The 23,151-nt window shown below is 32.7% G+C and overlaps 2 protein-coding genes across 2 annotated transcripts in view; one reads left to right on the top strand and one right to left on the bottom strand.

Moving 5' to 3' along the window:
• Positions 1–23,151, bottom strand: part of LOC146535313 (uncharacterized) — a 212,387-nt gene that overhangs the window by 133,164 nt on the left and 56,072 nt on the right. The window lies entirely within an intron of this gene.
• LOC146535316 (uncharacterized) lies at positions 21,230–22,026 on the top strand. The gene has a single exon (XM_085191374.1). It carries the CDS (start codon positions 21,232–21,234, stop codon positions 22,024–22,026), a length of 795 nt encoding a protein of 264 aa, XP_085047500.1. The 5' UTR covers positions 21,230–21,231.

Here is a 23,151-nt window from a genome sequence, read left to right as displayed (position 1 = left end):
TTCACTCTTTTTCACGCATAGAAGATTATAGATTACATTACATCACAATTAGCGTGATAGCGATAACCAATTCCACGATAAATAAACTATCTAACATTTTTAACTTCACGCTGTATCCTGCACGTAGCAGGATAGGCAGAGGCAACCTGGGAACCCAGTGTTAAGTACTCCTTTCCCATTAAAACACTTCCGTTCCCACTTTCCACCGAATTCTGGATTACATTGCGTGTTGTGTGGGGAAACTCTACGCCATGCTTTACCTAGTTACTAGAGGGAGGAATCGAACCCATAACCTACCACGTTTACAGTCGCACGCTTGTGAACTGGCCACACGTAAATACTCGTATCTAACTAGCTGTACCAAAAAGACGTTAATTATTATCATCTATTCAGTTCACACATACAAAACGTATGAGCAAAAGCGGTTAAATTACATTGCGGTTCCGCACAACCAGTTAAAACTTGCGAATTACTGTTTGCGGTCGCGGATCTACGAGTGTGTAGCATTTAACCTTAACTAGTTCAGTTAAAATTTAACTAATTCGTTATTTTACACTCTATTTGGTGTAGTTTTCTATATATTTAGTTTAGTTAAGTTATTTACCTTTTGTAGTGCCTTCACATCCGGTTCCGTTTACCTAGAGTCGTTTTCAAACATTATTAGTACACAGTTATACGAGTGTCAGAATATGCATTAATAAATAAAAAAAAGAAATTCTTTTGATGTATCATAAAAACATTTCTGTACTATAACACTTTTCATATAAAAGTCGTTTAAAAAACGGCAACATTGCTATGTAAATATGAACGTAACAAATTAAAAACTCTGCACATTTTTTTTTTAAATGTAAAGTTATACTTGAAAATGAACTAAAATCGTGAATACAGTCAAAGGACAAAGTTTCTACTATAGATTTTTTTCATTTGTAATTTTATATTTGAATTTGTATCTACGTTTTGTTTTTTTTTCTTTTCATAACACTAACGAGCTAACTAGTCTTAGTTCAATTTATTCTGTTATATACATACATATTATTAAAATCGATGTGGTGTACCGGCACAACGATTGTACGACGCTTGTGGGTTCGATTTCGTTCCAAAAGGATGTTTTATTTTCTGGTAATAAAACAAAACGCGGCGTTGAGTTCCGTCATTCATTCGCGTTGGGAATTGATCACGGTCTTAACACTAGATTCTCTCTGCTTACATCATCATGTGATATTTTTTTATATTTATTAACCTTTCACTAAGCTAATAAATATAAAAAATAAACTGTTTACCAAAACATGGCAAAACGACTGAAATGATGAAGACGCACAACTGCCTCATCTAATATTATTCCTTTATTAAGAGAACTCCACGAAATTAGGTAAAAGGAAAATGCTTACAAACAAGAATAAAAAGAAAATATTTACATTCACTTATTGTTGTGTACTCGAGTCACATATATACATATTACATGTTGGGGTTAATAATAAAAGGAATACCTATAATTTATGCTCTGCAAAGCTTCACGCTGTATCTCACATATAGCAGAGTAGACGGAGAGAATATAGTGTTAAGACACTGCTTTCTCTAATTTCCGTTAGATTCGAAGATATTGTGTACTAAATGGCGAAATTCAACGCCACATTTTTGCCAGAACGGGAAAATGAAAATAATGGATTCCCCGGAGTGGGGAAACTCCATCATCAGTTTATAGTCCGTCATTATTGCACTCAGGTTCATGATGATGACCTCAACATTTGTAAAGACTTTCTAATAAAACTGTTTTAAATAAAATTTTTATTAACTTTTTTAATAGCTATTAACTATTAAATTTTAGTATTTGAGATACATTTAAGAACATATATTTTTCTATTAATTTACTATGTACTAAATTAATTTACATACAAATTCAATCCTGCAAGCGTCCATTTGTACATGCAATTTATCGCTTACTTAGATATATGTACACTCATGCACTAAATTTGAAGTAATTAAATTCAAAGTTAATAATTTTATTGAAAATAAGAAAATATACATCGGTTCAGTAGTTAATGCCTCAGAAAAACCAGCGGGTTTTTTTTTGAAGTGGAATTAAATCCCACTATAAATTCCAATAAAGTTCTGAGAACAAAGTGATCTATCACTACGTTTTCTATATCCAAATATCAATTATGACAACACATTTACCTTGTAAGTTAACTTCTAGAGTTGTAAAGTAATTTTTATAGTATAACAGATAAGGCCTATTTCATGAGCCATCCAATATTATTTTATGAACATTTGGTTTTATCGTCATTGCAAAATTGCCTCTAACGTCCGGTATATTGAATTTAACGAGAGTTTAATATTATTTTTTCATTGTGTTTTTATGTATGGATTCATTTCTCCTCAGTCTGTAATTCTTTGAAAATTAATTTATTCTGAATAAAAAAGTGGTGAAAAGGCGGAATTATTAGATGTCTGCTTGTATATGCGATTACTATAGGCTTACTTTTAGTTTAGGAGAATGTTTTCTATAATTTTAATTTTTCATATTTTTACCTTTATTTGTACTGCAAATTCTTAATTTGTGTCAAATGTGGGGCTGGAAACGTAAAGATTTTGGGTTCGATTCCCACTCGGAGGAATTATATCTATATATATAAAATCGAAAGGTCACTCACTCATCACGAAATCTTAGAAACTACAAGTGCTAGGAATCTCAAATTTTGCATAGGAGTTAGTTATAGGACGTAGGTGCTCGCTAAGACGGGAATTTGCAATATTCGACTTCCAAGGGGTTGTTTTTGGGGTCGAAAGTTTGTATGAAACTTCGTTACTACAAATGCTAGGCGTCTCAAATTTTGCATAACGTCACTAGGACGTAGTCATGGAGACAGAAATTAATAATAACATAGTTCACGCGGGTGAAACCGCGAGCGGGTCGCTAGTATTTAATATATTCAATTCTTCGCTCTGGTGACAAGGCAAAGTGCGGCTTTGAGTTCCGCCACTTAACAAGAATTTAAAGAAATATTTGATATTTTGAGTGAGAATCGAACTGACAACCAGTTTACCGCCACACACTTATGCCATTACGCCACGAGTGGCCTCGAATTAGAAATGATTAACGTAAGTCATCCTTTTGTTCCAAATTAGCGTCCGGCTGAAGTAATTTAGACGCTTAGCGCTAAGTTTTCGAAGCGACAGGATGTGTAATACCATCAACTTCATTTAAATTTAGTAAAATTATTTTGATAATTTACATAATTTCAAGTAAATATATTATGTTTTTTTATTTACTTTATTAAAGAAAATCTTTTTTTGGGACTATTGTAATTAAGACGTTACAGCTATATAAGAATTTTGACATAGCTTGATAAGAGCGTATTGCTTAGAAGCCAGAGCCCTTGGACGGCTTATGAGAGGCACGGGTTAAAAATCGTTAAAATTTTATTATTTTTCATACATAACACATAAGCAATGTTGAATTTATATTTTTTTTTGTTGGGTGAAAGGATTAAAGGATTCTTACTGGTCTTTTAATATACATATATATGCAAAATGTGTATATACACATCTACTATTAATAAACTTTATCTTTCATTTTTCATGGACACCACGTAGTAGACGTATTTACATATAAACCGCTCTCAACTCTGAGATCCATCTTGAGATGACGTTTTCATTAATTAATTATAATCTATGCAATGTTGACTGTGATTTTTAATTAAACATTTATCTTACAAATCTGCTTTCAAAACTGTAATTTTATTAGAAACTTCAAATTGGTTTTACTTGAATTTTCAAGCCCTAATTAGCAAGTACTTTATAAATTGAGATATACAATTAGTTTATTATTTGAAAATAATAAATTTGCTTATTTTAATTTGAATAAAGATAGATATCTTATTAAGTATTATAATCAAAGTAAATTATTTTGATTGCTCCGCTCTAATACATAAAGCGCGGTGTTGAGTTACAGTAATAAAGACGCAATGTCTTGAAAACTTGAGTGAACTTGATATTTAACAACAGAATGTCTTAACAGTGGTTTCTATTCCAGTCGGCAGCTACTTCGTTACGCAGGAAAATGAGAAAAGCTATTTTTTACATAAAGTTATATCGAGCTGCACCACGGAGTTATAAATGTCTTTAAAATGTTACAAAAATCTATAAGTACGGAATTTTCCCGAATGGAAATCAAACCCACAACCACCGCATTAACAGTTACATACTGTTTTGCTTCTCTACTATGGCATTATTAATAAAATGTATATGTATATAGAATATAAAATCTATAAAATGATGATCACCCAGAACCTTCTAGACGTTATATAACAAAAGACACAAATTACAATCAAGCGATACTTTATTCTCCATCAAGAATATATCAAAGAAATTACCAGTTCCAAGAATGGTAGAATTCTCGACAAAAGGTTTTCATAATACCTTCAATTACGATTAAAATCTGTTTTATTTCCAATCACCGGAAAAAGGTCGGACAGAAAGATTGTACAAAAATTAAGGGGCAAACGTAAAGTTTTGAATTTATTGGCACATTTCCTTGCGAAGTTTTCTGATATCTGATTGACCTTAACAGCTTGGAGCGAAACGGGAATTTCTGTTGCGTGGAAAAAATTAACCGATTTCGTTATATAGGGTTTTATACTTATATATCCTTTTTTTTAAGCTCTACGCTGTATTTTGCATAGAGAATGGTAGGATGGAACGTAGTGTAAGAACACTCAGTTTCCCATGCACCACCCAATTTTTAAGACATTATATATTAAGTTGCGTCACCTAAAGTCGAGCTGTCTTGTTACCAGGGTGACCATTTCATTCGATTTAATTAACATTTAAAGGAAATTCATTATATTTCCTCAGTTTTAGGTCAAAAGTAAAATCGACTGATTATCCTATCGTGTTCCAGTTCAAGTGTCATATATCATACTGCCGATACTAAACTGAAGATCGTACATTCGGAATCGGGACACGTTCGATATTTTGCAGTTTAAGCCAAGTTCATGATGAATGTCTCTCGGGGTTTATCGGCTAAACGGTAAAAATGTTGAGTTGTTTAGTCTTTAAAAGAAAAAAAACCTGCTTCTCTCTACACTTTTTATCCAATTTTCGAGAAGTTGCATAATAAGGGGAGGAACTCAACGTCGCGCTTTATCTACCAGATTAGGTATATAGACAGTTTTGCAACCTTAAAGTAAAATATGAAAGCCAAGACGCAATATTTTGAATTGAGAGTGGACGGAGTGTCTTGACACTAAGTATACCCAGCCTTCTATGTACGACTAGGCGTTAAGATGAAAAAAAAAATAGTTTTGCATATTTACAATCTCCGGTCATCGTATTTTTATTATTCCTTATACGGCCTGGTAAGGTTATTAAAGGAATTTTAACTAAGCATCGCAGTCCACTACCAAAGATAGTTTAGTTCCAGAGATTTTAGCGTTCAAACAAACAAACTCTTAAATATTAACATATTAATATAGATATACATATAAATAAAAGCTTTTAAAATTAATCATGCCTGAAACAAGACAGTCTTGTTCCAAGCTCCGTTTATTAGTCCTTATTAATTATTCTCGGCTTATATATAAGATACCGGGAAGACTGCAGACAATACAATACAATAATACAACAGAGTACAACTATTACTACTACTTTCCGTCTACAATGACTATATAAGCCGTTAAGTATAGTAGTAATATTACATTTTATTACTAAAAGCATCTAGAAATTAATCTATTATTTAAAATATTAACCTCAACCGTAATAAATCTAAATGTCTCAAATAAACAAAGATGTTTTTTCATCTTAACATAGAATAAAACACATTTCGGCCAATTTGCGCATAAATCGTTAAAACTATGTAATAGATATTTCTGATATTTTTAAAGTGTTATTCAATACCTAGAAACAGGCTCTAAGAGAGGGCGGTATTCGCTTACTTTTTATATGTTTTCTAAAAAAATACGAAATAGATTTTAATAAGATTTTGAATAAAACTATACAAGATATATATAAGACTAGTGGCCCCGACGCGGCTACGCCTGCTTCAACTGTAAGAATATTTATTAATATTCATGAAATTATTTTCAATTTTCAATAGAATTCGTAAGAAAATATAAGCTTAAATAATCAAAAAGAATAATAAGTAGAGACATATTATTAGAAAAAAATATCTGAGTTATTGAAATGAACCAAAAAAAGGATTAAAAGTAACTAAAGGATAGGTATTCTTAATATTAGAAAAAGTATCTAAAGTTTTCCGTGCGTGCGTACATAGATATCGACTCTACGAAATAACTAAACATTTCTCTCTATTCAGTAGGATAATTTTAACGGGCAATATCAAATAAAATAAGAAGAGAACCAAAGTGTGGCTTAAATTAATTATAAACAGCAATTAATTACATAAACATTTACAATAGTTCGAAAATGTATGAAAATTTATAAAACCGTCAACGTCATCTGCTTGTTCGCGTCGCTCACACTATGCCGCCCGAAGGCTAGGTCATTTGGAATCAGTGACATCTCCTTAATTATTTATTAGAATGCTATACAGTAAACTATAATTTCATTCTAGATAAAATGTTAAGAGTGACTATTCATAAGGATGAATATCAAAATGTCGCGGTAACGGTTGCGTAGCGACGCGACGGTTGTTATTAACATGGCAGAATAAATTGCATGTCAAATTAGAATGTACTTTAAAATATATTAGTTTATATGTGTAATGTAATGTTATATAGCCTATAGCACTTCTGAAGAATGCAGCTTTCATACAAAACAAAAACAATGAAAATCGGACCAGTAGATTCAGAGATCTTAGCGTTCAAACAAACAAACAAACAAACAAACAAACTCTTCCGCTTTATTATATTAGTATAGATTGAAGAAAACTATACAAGACTGAAGTTTACCATATATGTATGTACCTACATGGTAAACTTCACTTCTTAGGGGTTAGGAAAACATTTACGGTCACGTAATAATGTATGTTTTTTCAAGATTATATTTGCGTGATATAAAATATAAAAAGATTGTATTAATTTGGTGTATTATATAATACATATATTAATATATTTTATAGTGTAATACATGTATCTATCGTTTACTATGCAGTTAAAGGGTTAGTATACGTTTATACAAATACATCTATTTGATTATTTTAAACACGTGTTGTATCCCAAAAATAGCTGGGTAGGGAACCTAATACTAAAATACTCTGGCTCCGGCACACCGCCCACGGACCTCCTAGTTCCTATTCAAGACATTGTGTGTTGTTGTGGCGGAAATCAAGTCTCCGCTTTGTCTTTTCACCAGAGCGAGGAAATGAAAATAATTCACTCCACCGTGTGGGAATCTAATTCAAAACATTCATGTTTACAATCAGTTATTATTTAATATTAAATTTTTTCTGCCAACCCTACATGCTGACGGGAAAAATGTATTAAAAAGATAAAAAGGAACTCTCAATATCTAAAAAAAATATTAACTCCCAACAACTTCAGTAGAAGCATGTAAAGTAAAACTTGGAGAGATGGATCTTAAGTTCGTGGAGGTAAACTTCACCGTAGAGAGCGCCTTAAACGATCGAGAGTAAAGTATGGTTAGAAAGTTGGTATGATACGAAAAAAGATTTTTGTAATTATATAGCGCTGAAAATGTTAAATAAATATAGTTATATATATATAGACATACATAATTCAAATTAAAAATATTCATGATTCAAATAGACTATTATAAGCACTTTTGATAAAAAAAAACATAAGCAAGCTACAATAAGTATAAGGGTACCATATAAAACAATTCAAACAATGCTCCTAAGGTATAACCTAAAGTTAGGCCTAAGCCTGGCTAATGCCATCCTATTACAATAACAAAGTAAGGACCTTGACCGCAATCGTGCTTAATTGTACGAGACAGAAGGATTTCATTTGCCTTTCAAGCCTCGCCCTCGGCTAAGATATTTAGCTAAATTATATTGAATTTATGTACAGTACATGAATATAGATTACTTTTAAATATTTTAAAGAATATAATTATAAGTAATCTATATAAATATTGTAAATACTAAATATAGATTATATAGACGCTGTATCTTGCGTGTAGCAGGGTAGCCAGTGGGAGCCTAGTGTTAAGATAATCCATTCCCCACTTTCCGCAGATTTTTGGAGGGATTGCGTGTTTAGTGGCGGAACTTAACGCCGCGCTCTTCTCTCGACACCACAGCGAAGTAATGAAGATGTTAAATATTTTATTTTCTCTAGTGGGTTTCGATTTCCTATCGGGCCATGGGATGAAATATTTAATATTTTAATTTCTGTCTCTTTTAAGTTTTGAAGCTTTGAGTTCGGAGCTTGAGCTTTGAAGTTCCATCCAACACGTAATATCTTCGGAAAATGGGTAACGGATTGTCTTGACACTAGCTTCCCAGATTCCTTCTGCCTACTCTGCTATGCTCGGAAGACAAAAGAAGCTAAAAGAGAGAGAGAGAAAAATATAAGAAAAAAAATAACTGTAATTATAGAGGCACAAATACATATGTTGCTATACTAAAAGAGATAACATCCAGCTATTCTCATTACGTCCATTATCACCTTATACGACAACTAATAGAACTTGAAGTCGCCATAAGTTTTGATACTCCTGAGACCTCTCATTGCGGAATATAACGATTTTGCACGTGACCGTACTATTGAGTTCCATGTGGGAAATACGTTTCTTATAATATATTGTAGTTTATATAATACGTAGAGGCCGATTTTAAACGCAAGTGCCATGGGTTCGATTCGAATGTAATATTTTATATTTTCATTTCCTCGCTCTGGTAAGGAGTAGAGCACGTTAGAGCGTAACTCTGGTAATCAACACGCAAAGCCTCGAGAATTCGACGGAAATTAGAGAACGGAAGTTCCTTAATTGGAACGGAGTGACTAGGTTCCCAGGCTCCCAATGCCTACCCTGCTATGTGCCATGCAGCCTGAATCTAAAAAAAGCTTATTCGTAGTTCACTTCATAAAAAAATTTGCAAACTTAAGTTAGTCAATTTTTATAACTTATTTGATCTCCAATCCTGAACTGAACCCTTGGCGGGCGAGTCCAACTTACACTCGACCACTTGACCAGTTTTTTTTAAAGTACATTATTATAAGAAACCATGGCTAAACTACAGTAAAATCTCATTAACCACAAAACGCCTTGGTATATAGCGTTACATGTACTCCAGTTGGACAGTGCATCATTAGGCCGACATTAGGGACGAATATCGTTATGCTATAGTGGGAATCTTGTTTTATCTAAAACTAGCGACCCAAACTTTGCTTTACCCGCTTAAACTTATTGTTATAATATCGCTAAATTATACAAATACGGTAGGCATATGGAAATAAGTAAGAGCTGTATGACACCATGACACATTCTCAAATTCCCGAAGTAATTCTAACTGCAGGTGCAGTGTCACATCGAAACTATTAACGTGATTTTATATAGCCTTTAGGCTTCCTCGATAAATGAACTATTCACTACAAACATAATTTTTAAATTTGAACCAGTTTTTCGCGTAAAAATTAACAAACTATTCTGCTTTAGAATATAAGTAAACATATTAGTTACAAGAATTTTGACGTAGCTCGATAAAAATGTATGACGTAATTACCACAACGCGAAAAAAGATAAAAAGAACTTTTTCATAATGGCCACCATAAATAACGAAAAAACGAGCTAATTTCATTTTAACAATCAGCAAATTACAGTGAAAGAAAACGACTCAATCAAAAGAAGTAACAAAACATTTCTTTAGGATTCAACTTCATTATGGGGTTGAGTACTTTTCAGGAATATTAATTATATGAAGATTGTTACGGTAAGAAGTTATTTTTAGGGTTGCCGTGTTGAGTTACGTATCTTATGTTCCCTCTACCTATCCTGCTATATGCGTGATACAACGTGAAGCAACAAAATAATACAAAACAGTGAGTAAAACAGAAATAGAAAAGAAAAGTCACTATTCTATTTCCAAATCATAACTGAGTGTTCTGTTTTAGCAAATACGTCAACTTAGCTTGATAATGTATTAAAAGGGGAAAATGTTTGTTCATTTACCCAATTTCCGGTGGAAATTTTGTTTGTCCGCATTTTCAGTTGAAACTGTAGAACGGAAATGTATTTTCAAGAGCCTTTTAGGTCCGTAAGGACTTCAATCAAAGAAGAGGTCTCCAAATGGCCACTTCATTCTACGAATGGCGAATATTTGGTTGTGAAGTTGAAGTTTCTTGAGTTGAAGTAGATAATAAGTGTTTTAATTTAGTAAAGATATAAGAGCTTTATCTTTTTTCGCTCAGTAGGGTAATCAGGATTAATAAGATACTCCATTCTCCGTTTTCCAACAGGATTGAAGTCATTTAGAGGAAACGCTGCGCTCGTTAGAGCGGAGAAATGTGGGGGGGAAATGAAAAGTGGGGGTTGACCTCACAATAGACACTAAAAAACACAACTTGACGCATTTTCCCACTCAACACGTTAGGAAGAGGGAACCTATTATTAACAATCTCTCTCTGTTTCCGTCTGTGTTTTCCGCCTGGATTCGAGTTATTGTGTGTTGAGAGTCTGAACTCAACACGGCGGTTTTACTGATCAAAGCAAAGAAATGAAAATGTAATTAATTCCCCGAAGTGGGAATTGAACCGACAACCATCATGTGTCCAAGATGCTGTCAACATACAAAGTAATATAATATTAAACGTTCATTTAAACTGTAACTAGTGTGAAATGTAAGGGAGATCTAGTGCATGCATTTAAGTTTGCAAAGTCCGACTTAGTTGCGTTTTAGTTTCCAACTTGAAAGTGTGAATTGTGGTGAATTAGTGAAAATTGCTTGTTAATAGGCCGTTGTTACTTAGTTCTACTAGTTGAAATAATATTTAATTTTATATTAGATCATTGTTTTAAAAAATATGTTGTTATAACCAGTTCAACGTCAATATTTCGTCAGTAACGTCAGAGTTCGTTTGCCATTTGGAGAATATTTCTTTTTGTTTCCTCGCTCGAGTTCCACGACTTAACACGCAATGCCTCAAGAATTCGGCGAAGTCTTAATGGAAACCCCTGTTTCACCCCTTTAGGATTAAAATTTTTCAAAATCCCTTCTTAGTGGATGTCCAGATTACGAAAGTAAACTTTTGTCCAAATTTAACGTTTCTACGCACAGCGGTTACGGCTGTGCGTGCGTCTTACCTCAGTCAGTGAGGACAAGTCCTTTTATATATATAGATTACAACAAAAAAGAATGGAGTAAAAAAAGCGGAAAGAATGGATAACTGTGTACTCTTAGTAATTTCCATCTTTGACTATGCGAAGTCATAATTATGTTGAAATCAATCCTAGTTATATAATATTACTAGTGGGCCCGGACGCGGCTACGCCCGCGAAAATATAAGCCTAAATAATTAAAATAAGTTAAAAAATAATAAGTGGAGATTTATTATTAGAAAAAATACTGAACAACAACAATAATGAACAAACAAAAGAAGTAAAAGTAACTAAAAGAAATTCTTAATAATAGAAAAAGTACCTAAAGTTTGCCGTGCGCGCGTACTAAACATTTTTCTATATTAAATAATTATTAATTTTTGCGAACAATATTAAATAAAATCCCGAATGATTAAAATTACTATTTATTTTAAGTGTATAACATCGGTATAGATAACTGAACTGAGATAAATTAATTATAAGCAGCAAATAATTACTAAAAAAATAATAGTAAATTCGAAAATATATAAAAATTTACAAAATCATCAAAGTCATCTGCCCGTTCGCGTAGGTCATACTATACCACTCATAGTCTAGGTCATTCCGAATCAGTGACATCTTATTTATTAGAATATTATACAGTAAACTATAATTTCAATCTAGATAAAATGCTAAAAGTGACTATTATATTTATTTTCATAAGGATGAATATCAAATTATAGAAATCATCTAATTTTTGTTAATATATACAAATCTATATCGGCGCGCGCCATGTATGCATTAAGCAAATTCACTTTGGGTGACTTTTTCTTAAAACAACAAACTTTGCAAGCCGTTGCTTAGCAACGAGTAGCGACGATTGTTATTAACATGGCGGAATAAATTGCTTGTCAAATTAATTATTTTTATATATTGGTATATATCGAAAATATTACAAATATGAGAAAAAAAAAGTATCCTATGTTCATCCCGGGACCCTCAAGTATCTCTATATGAGTATTTTATCACAATTAAATCAGCGGTTTGGCCCTGATTGCGTAAAAGACAGACAGACAGACAGAGTTACTTTCGAATTTATAATATAGGTATGGATACATAGGAAAGTTTGTCAAGAGAGGACTTTTAATATAACTCATACACCAGAATAACTATAAATTTATGAAAAATCTTTCAAAGCCGCGTGTTGGTCTAGTCTCGTTTAATATTATAGTACAAATTAATGCTGAAAATACAAATACGTACTATAAAACAATGTTTATTTTACATGGTTTTGTTTAAACATGAATACACTAGTCTATAATGAATGTGGTATACAATTTACACTGTTTTGATTAATATCAAATCTCATAAATATTCACTGTGGCTTTGTTTTAGCACTATAACAATTGAAATGCTAATAATGCAATTTGCTATTAAAATATTTTATATATCTAATGTTTATTATTTTTGATAGCATTTCATATATATTTTGCAAAGAATTTTCGCAATTTAGAGACTGTTTTAGCATAGTGGGTGTCTGTCTTTTGCTATGACTTTGGGTTTGATCCCAAGTCGTTTTCGTTTTTCGTTTTTCGACAGAGCAGTATTGGCCATATGGGCCTCTACAACGTCGCCGGGCTTGGGGAGGCCGAGCTAGAAGAGCTCTGACCTTAACTTGGTTACCGTGGAGATCCCAATTCGATATATTATGTTTAAATTATTTTCATTTCCCCCCCTGCAGTAAGCAAAAACTCGAACAATGGTGAACGAATAGCTTAACATGTTTTCTTTAACATTCGCTCATAGTAACGCCAAAGAACTCGGTATATACAATTAAAATATGCCCTATATTAAAATCTCTTAACGAAAAAAAAAGATTTGTTAAATTTAATTCATTTTTGAAATAATAACACCAGCAATAATTTATTAATTATATTCAAATTTAGATCCCGCATCGCCAATTACTCCTCTCGTAAGACTTCTCCGAAGAACAGCTTTAGGAACTTAGTTACCGATTTCATCACTATCTGAAATATTAGGGAAATAAAGTTTTATAATATAAAATTGCTGTATATTTTTTATATTTTCAAGTAGACTGTTAGAATTGAACAATTAAAATAGTAAATGTATTCATACGATTTGTAACAATTTTCAAATTTAAACATGTTTGTAAAAAACCAAACGCTTGTGCCAATTACTTTGCGAAATGTTTCGGGTTTATTTTAATTCTAATGTTTTGTGTTAAACATTACGCAGTTTTTTTACACTAAAAGTTAGCAAAAAAAATTGTTATTTCAGAATCAGCAAAGGGTATCTTGGAACCTAGTGTGAAGAGACTGCGTTCCTATAAATACACTTCCGTTCCCCACTTTCAGGTAAATTCTGGAGAAACGCTTTTCACCGTTATCAGAGCAAGGAAATGAAAATATAAAATTTTTCGTTTATTCGAGTGGGACTCGAGCCCACAACCTACCGCATACAGTCGCACGCTCGTACCCCTGCGCTACGACCGGCCTCATATACTAAAAACATAATATTAAAAAATTCCATCCACTTTTACTGGGTTATATAACGTTTATATTATTTTAATCTTAAACTGCACATGCGAGAGAATCTTTAAATACATTAATTCAAGTGGCATCACACATACCAACTTACGATATGAATTTTTATGATACGCGATTACGTGCCGGTATTTTTTATCAACTCCCAGAGGCCGCATTTAGATTATGAGTAGGTTGTAATTTATGCTTGGCTTTTTTTAGGGGTTCGTACCTTAACGGTAAAACGGAACCCTATTATTCATCCATCCATCAGCCCTTTAGAGTCCACTGCTGGACATAAGCCTCCTCCAATGCTCGCCACTCCGTCCAGTCCTGCGCCCTTTGAATCCAGCGGGTTCCCACTGTCTTCTTGAGGTTAACGGTCCATCTGGTTGGAGGGCGGCCTGTATCCTATTATTAAGATTCCAATATCTGTCCGTCTGTCTGTTCGTCTGTCAACAGAATGTCTCTCAGGAGAGACTACTACGTTGTAAGAAAAAAATCTAAATATTTAAATACCATATCCACTATTTCATACTTCACAGCCCTCTGATTATTTAATTAATTCAGCATATAATTTACGAAGTTTTTAAAGGCTTTTTTGAATTTCAGCATGGGTTAGTGCGAGGGGATGAATAATTCAACACTGTACCAAAGGGATCTAGAATCTAGATCTCTTTTGAAAGCCTTAGTAAAAATATATTATAAAAGAGTTTTCCTAGGTTTTTCTTAGGTCTGTGACCTTTGGTGATATTGAAAATCTCTTTTTTTTCTTTTTAAGGACATAATCATTATACACAGAGAAATAATCATTATATGTAAATTTGTTTGGTTGAAAACACTTATCTCAGAAACTATTAGTTAAAATTGAAAAAATGTTTTTATGTTGGATAGTCCATTTATCGAGGAAGTCTATATTCATTAGGTTAATCGTCTCACTGTAACTTACTTCGAATGATTCATGTGTCATACAACTCAACTTCAATTGATTTTTTCTCAATTAAATTATTTAAATAAAATAAATCAGATCAGCTTCACACTGTATCCCGGGCACATCAGGGAAGGCAGAGGGAACCTGCTGTCAATACACTCCGTTTTCCACTTTCCGCCGAATTCTGGGGACATTGCGTGTTTAGTGGTAGCACTCAACGCCACGCTTTGCCTCGACCCCAGAGCGAGACAATGAATATATTAAATATATAATTTCCTCAAGTGGGAATCGAATCCAGAACCTGTCACGCTCACAGCCACACGCTTGTGCCCCTACGTCACTACTGGCCTCAAGATGAAACAAGAGAATTTCTTAAAATTATATTTGTACATAACATACATATAACATGTAGATTAAGCTACTTCTACAAGCTTCTTATTTAAACATTAATCTTGATGCCAAGGACTTTATGTCGCCTTTTGAGTACAATGACGTAATTAACGTTCACTTAAGTAGTACTACACTTAATTATATAGAATGGATATGTGACGCGTCTTTAAATGACATAAAACTAACAGCATCAACTTCTCCCGCAACTTCGCTTCTGCGGACTTTAAGATGTAAAATGAAATATCCAGTTTTTTCTGTTTTTTAAATGGAGTAAACAATGCAAACGATCGTACGAGTCATCTAATGGTGAGTGATCACCACCACCCACGACCCTGTAGGACATCAGTGGAGCTACAGATGCCGGCCTATATAGTGGAGATAGAAGCACTTTTTGAAGGGACCCATGTGATATCGACCTGGAAAAGCAGCCGCAAGTAGGCCATCCCACAGTTGCGTAATGCGTGAAAGGAAGTTGCAGGTTGCTACGAAACCGAAAGTACTGTGCGATTAGAAAATTCAGCGGCAGGTACCAGAACAGTTCCTCAGAATACAAGGATCGAACCAGTTTATAGCCACTTAGTGCCCCAGCCCCAGCCCCGCCACGACTGGCCTAAATAATTTTAAAATTCCTTTTTTTACTGAGTAACGGACAGATAACGTACACCCGAATGTGCGAAACGTAAAAGGTTAAAATTTGGCATTTAGATCTCTTTTGGAATGTAAGTAAGGATTGACAAAAGATTTTCTCTTTTCTATTGGAATTCAAAACATGGCATGTTGAGTGACAGAAACTAATTTGAATGTAGCGGGATTTGAACCCGCGCTCTTCGCATTCACAAGACGTGAATTCAAATATTATACTACTTTAAATATATAATACTTAAAAAAAAATTACTAAATAGCATTACCTCTTGCCAAATTATAATCCTAAGCCATTATCCTTTGGCAGCAGACATTTGTAAAATTCTTCCTAATTAACAATATAAATAAATTGTAACAACCATATTAGAATTTTAATATTGATAATGAGAACGGTTTCCATATAAAAAGTATTCCTTTTAATATTTCAACAAAGAAATCCAAATCATAGAAAGTTTCCTCACGATTCTCTTTGATGGATGTCAGTAAAATGACGTCCAACTTCTGATTGTAACCCTTAAGTTTTGATATTATACTGAGAACAAATCTCAATCTAAGCGCACAAAACAAAAAGAATGATCAACTTTTGAATATATTTATAAGGGCCGTAGTAGCGCAGTGGAATATCGACTGACTAAAAATATCGAAGGATGTGGGTTCGATTCTCATTTTAGGAGAATGATATATTTTAATTTCTTTGTTCTGGCAACAAAACAGAAGCGCGGCGTTATAAACGGAGAACAGACTGTCCTAACACTTTGTTGACAGCGTCTCATTGTAAACTTGATGGTTGTGAGTTCAATCCCCAATCCTGAAAATGATAATTTAAAGCAGTCATGTCGCAGCAACACAACGCATGATTATAAGACAACGATGGTGTGTTCGATTCCCACTCGTAGGAATAAATTATTTTCATTTCCCTGATTGAAATCCGCCACTCAACAATCATTGTCTCAAAAATGGAAAGAAAGTGGGGAAAGTAGTGTTCTTACACTAGGTGCCATCTACCTTGCATAAAAAAATGTTTAACGCAAGGATTATTAATCGTAACTTTTACTTAAACTACGAAAGGTCAAATCTGACCGGAACCGAGGAAAAGGGCACAAAAATACACAAAATCGGTATAAAGTAACCGTCAAAGGATATTGAGAGGTGCAATTAACCCCGTCTCATTGGATAGTCGCCGATGGGGCAGAAAACACCAACCCTTGTTAACGTCAGCCCTTAAATTCGGGTTATCTATGTATTGGGAAGAACCAAGGTGGTTTTTACTAGAATAAATAAAAGATAAATTATTTTTAATATTGTTTATAAGGATGAGACTATTTTTTTCATAGACCTACTAAAGAAGAATTGGCGAAACCTGGTTTTAACAACACGCTTTTATTAGGTCGAACTGTAACAAACTATGTAATGAAATGTAAGGATCTGAATCTTGACCACCTGTAATAATTATATCCTCGTGATACTTGGTAGTTATATGTAGCTTATGTGACTGTGAATACAGTATTACGGTATCAACGAATTAGTGTGATGATGGAGCCAGGACCTGAATCTAGGAACTATTCAGAGGTTTCTAGTAAACCATTCGACTTTTGGCCCAATGATTTATAGCTCCACGCACATTCTATAGTACTCACTTGATGTTGAAAAGCGTATTTTTAGTTTTTTTAAACTATATTTTATATTTATTTTACAATAATAATTTCGTCAAACCCAAAATTAACCCGTTTACATTACAGACATAATCAATTTATATTTACAAGTTGCAATGGGTTTCTAAATAGAAATTATTTTTATTAAATTTTGTAGAAGCATCTACATTTATGTTGACATGTTAACGTCAATTCCGTTTCATAGAAAATTGTATTTGATCATAAAGAAGTAATATGCCCATTTACTATTCGTGTACATGACGTTGACAGGCCAATTTAGACGTCAAATTTTATTTGTTCATATATTTTTAAATTTAAATATGTTTTAGTATTTTAAATTTGCAACTTTTAATTACTATTTTATCATGACTAGCTTTTACATGCAGCTTCGCCCACGTGATCAAATGGAATTACTAAGATGACATGACACTTGACACGTTGCAGGAGGTCGTGACATTGGCGAAGTGATGTGTGCTCAATTGGCACGCTCGGAACACCATAAATAAAGAACCATACCATACCATCTCTGAACACAATGCTATCTACACAAAATCTATTAAAGTGATATAACAGAGAATCTCATCTGAATATCTTGTGAATAGACTATTAAACATGAACTGGTTTTTTGCTTTCGAATCAATAGTTCCTTAGGTTAGCGTGTTTAATCGTAATTTTTTTTTAGGTTCGTGGAATAATCGTAGTGTATATTACTTTCTATGATAGCAGATAGTTTAAATCTATTTTGTGGTATTTTATCTAAGTAGTAGATTTTTTCTTACATAAAGTGGGTTATAAGCAGAAATACAGAATGATGGCTTTCATTGGCAAAAGCTTTCGGTGTTTAAAATATGGAGAATCACTTCGCCTGTCACGTTGTATGGAGACAGGCAGTGCTCAACTGGCACGCTCAAAGCGCCATAAATAAAGAACTGAACTGAATATGGAGAATGCGAAAATGCATCACAATCATTAATAACTATTCAAGATATTTATATAAGCTTTAATTAAAATAAATTACAGGTGTACTTACACTCGAAATACAAATGAAACAAATTAACTTAAGAAAAATATAAAAGGAAACAATTTAAACAAAATTCAACTCTAAAATTGAATTATATAGAGTTTAATATTATTCAACAACATATTTGGTCGCAAACTTCCGTTGGAGTATAGCCAAGTACCGAAGTCAAGAACTTGGACTACTGTAATCTGAATTATCTATCTAGAATTATGTCATTCATAAACTCCCTTTTAATTGTTTTTGTTTAATGTTTCTTATTTTTTTAACTGAAGAATTACAAATATTATGTTAAAAGATTTCATATTATTCTTTTTTAGGAATTCGTACTTCAAACTCGAACTCGACTTCGTACTTCAAAAGGTTACAATGGAACTTTTTATTAACTGTCTGTCCGTTTGTCAAGACCATTTATCTCGAGATCACATGGAATTACGCTGAAATTAATATTAAATAATCTACAATGATAGAAAAATTAAAGTTATAAGTAAATACAATCAAAAGATATGAGCAATTACTCATCGTTTTGCTGCATTTTGTATGAAATTCACTGGGTAATCAAAGCCTGTATGGATCCCGTGGACCTGCAACTATGAACATGAATAATTATTACAGGTGGTTAAAATTTGGCACGAAATGAGAATTTACTATACAAAATATTTATAGTTGTAAGCTTGTATATGTAGTAAACTTATATTTGTTTTGTAAGCTGTAGTTCCCGTTAACCTATAATCCTGAAATTAGTAGGGGAGCCTCTATGGGCGAGTCTTTTAGCTTTACGCTATATCACGCATAGACAGGGAGAACTTAGTGTTTAGACACTTCATTCCCTATTTTTTAACTTACTTATTACCACAGCAAAGAAATGAAAGTAATATCCAAATAGGAATCCAACCCACTATTGATGATTCAGAAGCAGTGTACGGGCACAGCTTCCTTTATTCGTATGTTAATGGACAAATTGAAATGGCTTCGTAGTTCCGATTAATCCACTACGGTTAACGTCTGTTTCGACTTATTTACATGTCAGGCACGAGTTCTATAAAACTAAATTGCATAGAATTCATGGAATATAACGTTCATCACGTAACATTAATAAACTATATAATTCTTCTTCTCTAGTGAGGCAGTGGTGGCGTAGTGGCCTCTGACTGTAACTTTGCGCAATGACTTAGGTTGTAATCGCGAGAGTTTAAGGTTCAATTCTTACTCGGAGAGTAAAATAATACCATTTCTTATATCCATTTCTTCGCTCTGGTTACGAGGTAGAGCACGAGGTTCGCTTCCACTCAACACGTATTGCCTCCATACAGAAAAGAAAGACAGCATGCGCGTGTTCTGTGTTCCCAATCTTTATAAAATATTAATTAATAAAGGAGTTATTAGTTTTTTTTTTGCTTTTTGCTATACCCTGACACATTGTATGTGGTCAACGTAACTCCTCCGACTGATATAGTGGGTGAAAGCTTAATGACAAAAGTGAAGTATTATGGCCTAAAGCCTTCCTCAATAAATTGAACTATGACATAAAATTTTTCAATTTGAACAAATATTTCCTAAGAAAAGCACGTTTAAAACAGTCCACAGAAAACGGTACTTGGGGTAAAATGTCACTATTTCCCTCTCTCCTTTCCTTCCCTCTCTGTTTATAGACATTACGTGTCAAACACACGTTATACACAACAATATAAGCCGCAATATTAAAAATGAAACATATAATTATCACGCATATTTTAATTACACGCTTCAATATTATAATAAGAGGAATGTTTTAAAAATTTAAACCTGAAAATTACTGTGAAGGGAGGTGAGTTTTCAATATCGATAGATATTTTCATATATATAATTTTTATTTTTAGATCGCCATAGAAGTATTAAATTATTTTCACTTCCTCGCTCTGGTTAGATAAAGCACAGCGTTAAGAAAGAAAAGAGAAAAGAGTAAAAAAATTTGAATATTTTTGCATAATTTAAATAATTCATGTGATGAGCAGATAAAAATAAAGAACCCTATCCAGAGATTTTTTCTAAACCATAGTGAGTTAAAAAATATAATAATATAAGTAAATATATAACAAATCAAATAAATCAGCTTCACTCTGTATTCCGCACACAGCAAGGTAAGCAGAGGGAATCTAGTGTTAAGACACTTCGTTCTCCACTTTTCGCCGAATTCAGGAGGCACTGCGTGATGAGGGGCGGAATATATAATAAATTGAAAAATTTTATGCGCTAAAGGTATCTATTACAATTTCAAGTCAAATTGAGCAATCACGAAATTTTGCTTCCGCAAAAAGCCATTTGCATCTCATTAAAAATATAACCATGTTGCCTACATTATTATTTAACCTCATACAGAGGGTATAGTTTCCATTAAAATTTATATTTTTATTACTCTCTTTTAAGCAAAATGGCTTTTTTAATTTTGACATTTAATATTAATTTCAGCTTAATACCTCCTCCACTCAAGATAAATAGTTACGACTATACTATCTTTTCCCAGTTTTACCCGCTTACCCATTTACTATATAGAGTGATTAGTATTGGAAAAAACCTGGTTTTTTCCAATATATTTTTAAGTAAACGCTTAAAATGAGTTTGAATAAAAAAAATATTTTTGTACTCGACGCAAAGTATCAAAGTTTGCTCGAAAGTGCAGTGGTTTTAGCTATCTACCCTGTTACTCTTAATAAAGTATGAAGATGGAAAAAATACTGTCTACACTATGTCGATTACAAATGCACAACACTATAATTAACGAGGTAATTATTGCGGAATATAAAACCACAATACGCCTATTTAATTACTTAATTCCTATCACTAGCGGAAAGCAACAACATGTTATCATATATTTCTAGCAAACTTGAAAATCCTGACTTCCCTCTTTTAGGACCTAATTTGAAAGCCCTAAAGTTTTGGGGATTATTGCTACCAGAAAACTATGTTAAGAGATTTCTTTATATATTTTTACATATAACAGTAATTATTTTTACAGCAACCGAATATACTGAAATTTGGTTTGTCAAATATGACATGAATTTAACATTGACTAATTTAAAAATAACTATTTTGGCGACAGTTAGTGTGAGCAAGGTGACAAGTTTTATGGTTCGGCAGAAACATTGGAAAGATATAATCGATTATGTCAACAAAGCTGACAAGGTTCAGAGAGGAGATTCAGAAGTTAAGGACACAATTATCAACAAATATACAAGCTACAGTAGAAAAATTACATATTTTTACTGGATTCTTATGTATACAACGGTAATAATAGTCATGAGTCAACCAATTTTCAAGTATGTTCTGTCTGAAAATTATAGAAATAACATAAAAAATGGTACAGAAGATTATGCCCAAGTTGTCAGTTCTTGGGTGCCATTTGATAAAAATACTCCAATTGGACATATTTTTGCTTGCATGTATCAAAGCTACGCTGCCATTTATGGAGGTGGTTGGATCACCTCTTTCGATACGAATGCCATAGCAATTATGGTTTTTTTCAAAGGTGAATTGGAAATGTTGAAAATTGATAGCAGTAATATCTGCGGATCAGAAAATTTGTTTGAAGACCGAAAGAGATTTTATGAAAAATTTAAAAATTGCCACAACAGACATGTAAAATTGTTGAAGTAAGTATTTTTGACTATTGTTTTATACTGATTTATTGTTTATACGCTCTCAAATAAATTAAGCTAACTTGCTTATAAGCTATTTCAAATAGTATAAATGTCAGCTTATTAGCTAAGCGAGTGAAACTTATACAAACATGTTTAAAATTCCCAGAAGATACTAAATTGTAGATCTTATATAAATAGATGTCAAAAGTCTCATATTTACAGACGTAAACTTAGTCAAAGTAGACTAATTCAGTTAAATATATACTTAAGCACAGATATTTTAATTAAAATGGCTTAATGTTACTTAATTTTATAAGTGAATACGAATTTTAACGAAGTTGTGATGCAGCTACGAATATTATAGTTGTAACTTTAATATGGTAGCTTTAGTCAAAAAGAAATTGAAAACTGTTTAATATGTTTTTAAAATTAATATCTTGAAATTGGCCTAAAAAAATATTCCGCTACTTTGCCCACCTCGTCTTCTGCGAATGCAGAAATAAGAACTTTTGATTGGGTGAACGTCATACATTTTTGGCCCACATACTTAATGCAAATTGATACTAACTAAATGAAATTGATACTACTTTCCTAATTACGGATATATGAAGTGCGGGATACAGTGTGAAGCTAAAAAACTAAATTAATATTGTCTTACTGCAAGACACCTAATGTACGCTCCGTACCCACTTTCCGTTGAATTTTCTAGGCATCACATGTAGGGTGGCGAAACCCATACCCCTTTACGTATACATTTATGTGACTCTTGTTAAAAATATTTATAAATTTGCACGTGCTAAGCCAAGTATTTTACTTAAGTACTCTATTAACAGCTAACATAATAGAATAATTTGTATATACTTATAAAACAAACAAGTTATAATTTGAATAACAAGTTCTATTGAAATTTCACACCCGACTGTAATTATTTGGATAATTATAAAATAAATTGAATTGAATAATAAATTTAATAATATTATGTTTCAGAAAAGATCAATTTTGTTAGGTGATGGGAAAAGGTTTTAAATTGGATATATTTTAAATATACTCGTATTTAAAAGGTTTCTTTTATTTTAAGTGTTTTGGTATTCACATTACTCTTTTTTTTTCAACTTCACGCTATATCCCGATTATGTAGTAG

The sequence above is a fragment of the Heliconius melpomene genome, chromosome 10 (genome assembly GCF_056956725.1).
Source record: "Heliconius melpomene rosina isolate 202511_hmr_F chromosome 10, ASM5695672v1, whole genome shotgun sequence".
Classification (NCBI taxonomy): domain Eukaryota; kingdom Metazoa; phylum Arthropoda; class Insecta; order Lepidoptera; family Nymphalidae; genus Heliconius; species Heliconius melpomene.
The sequence above is the reverse complement of the archived record's forward strand: the minus strand, read 5'-3'. Positions and strand labels throughout refer to the sequence as shown.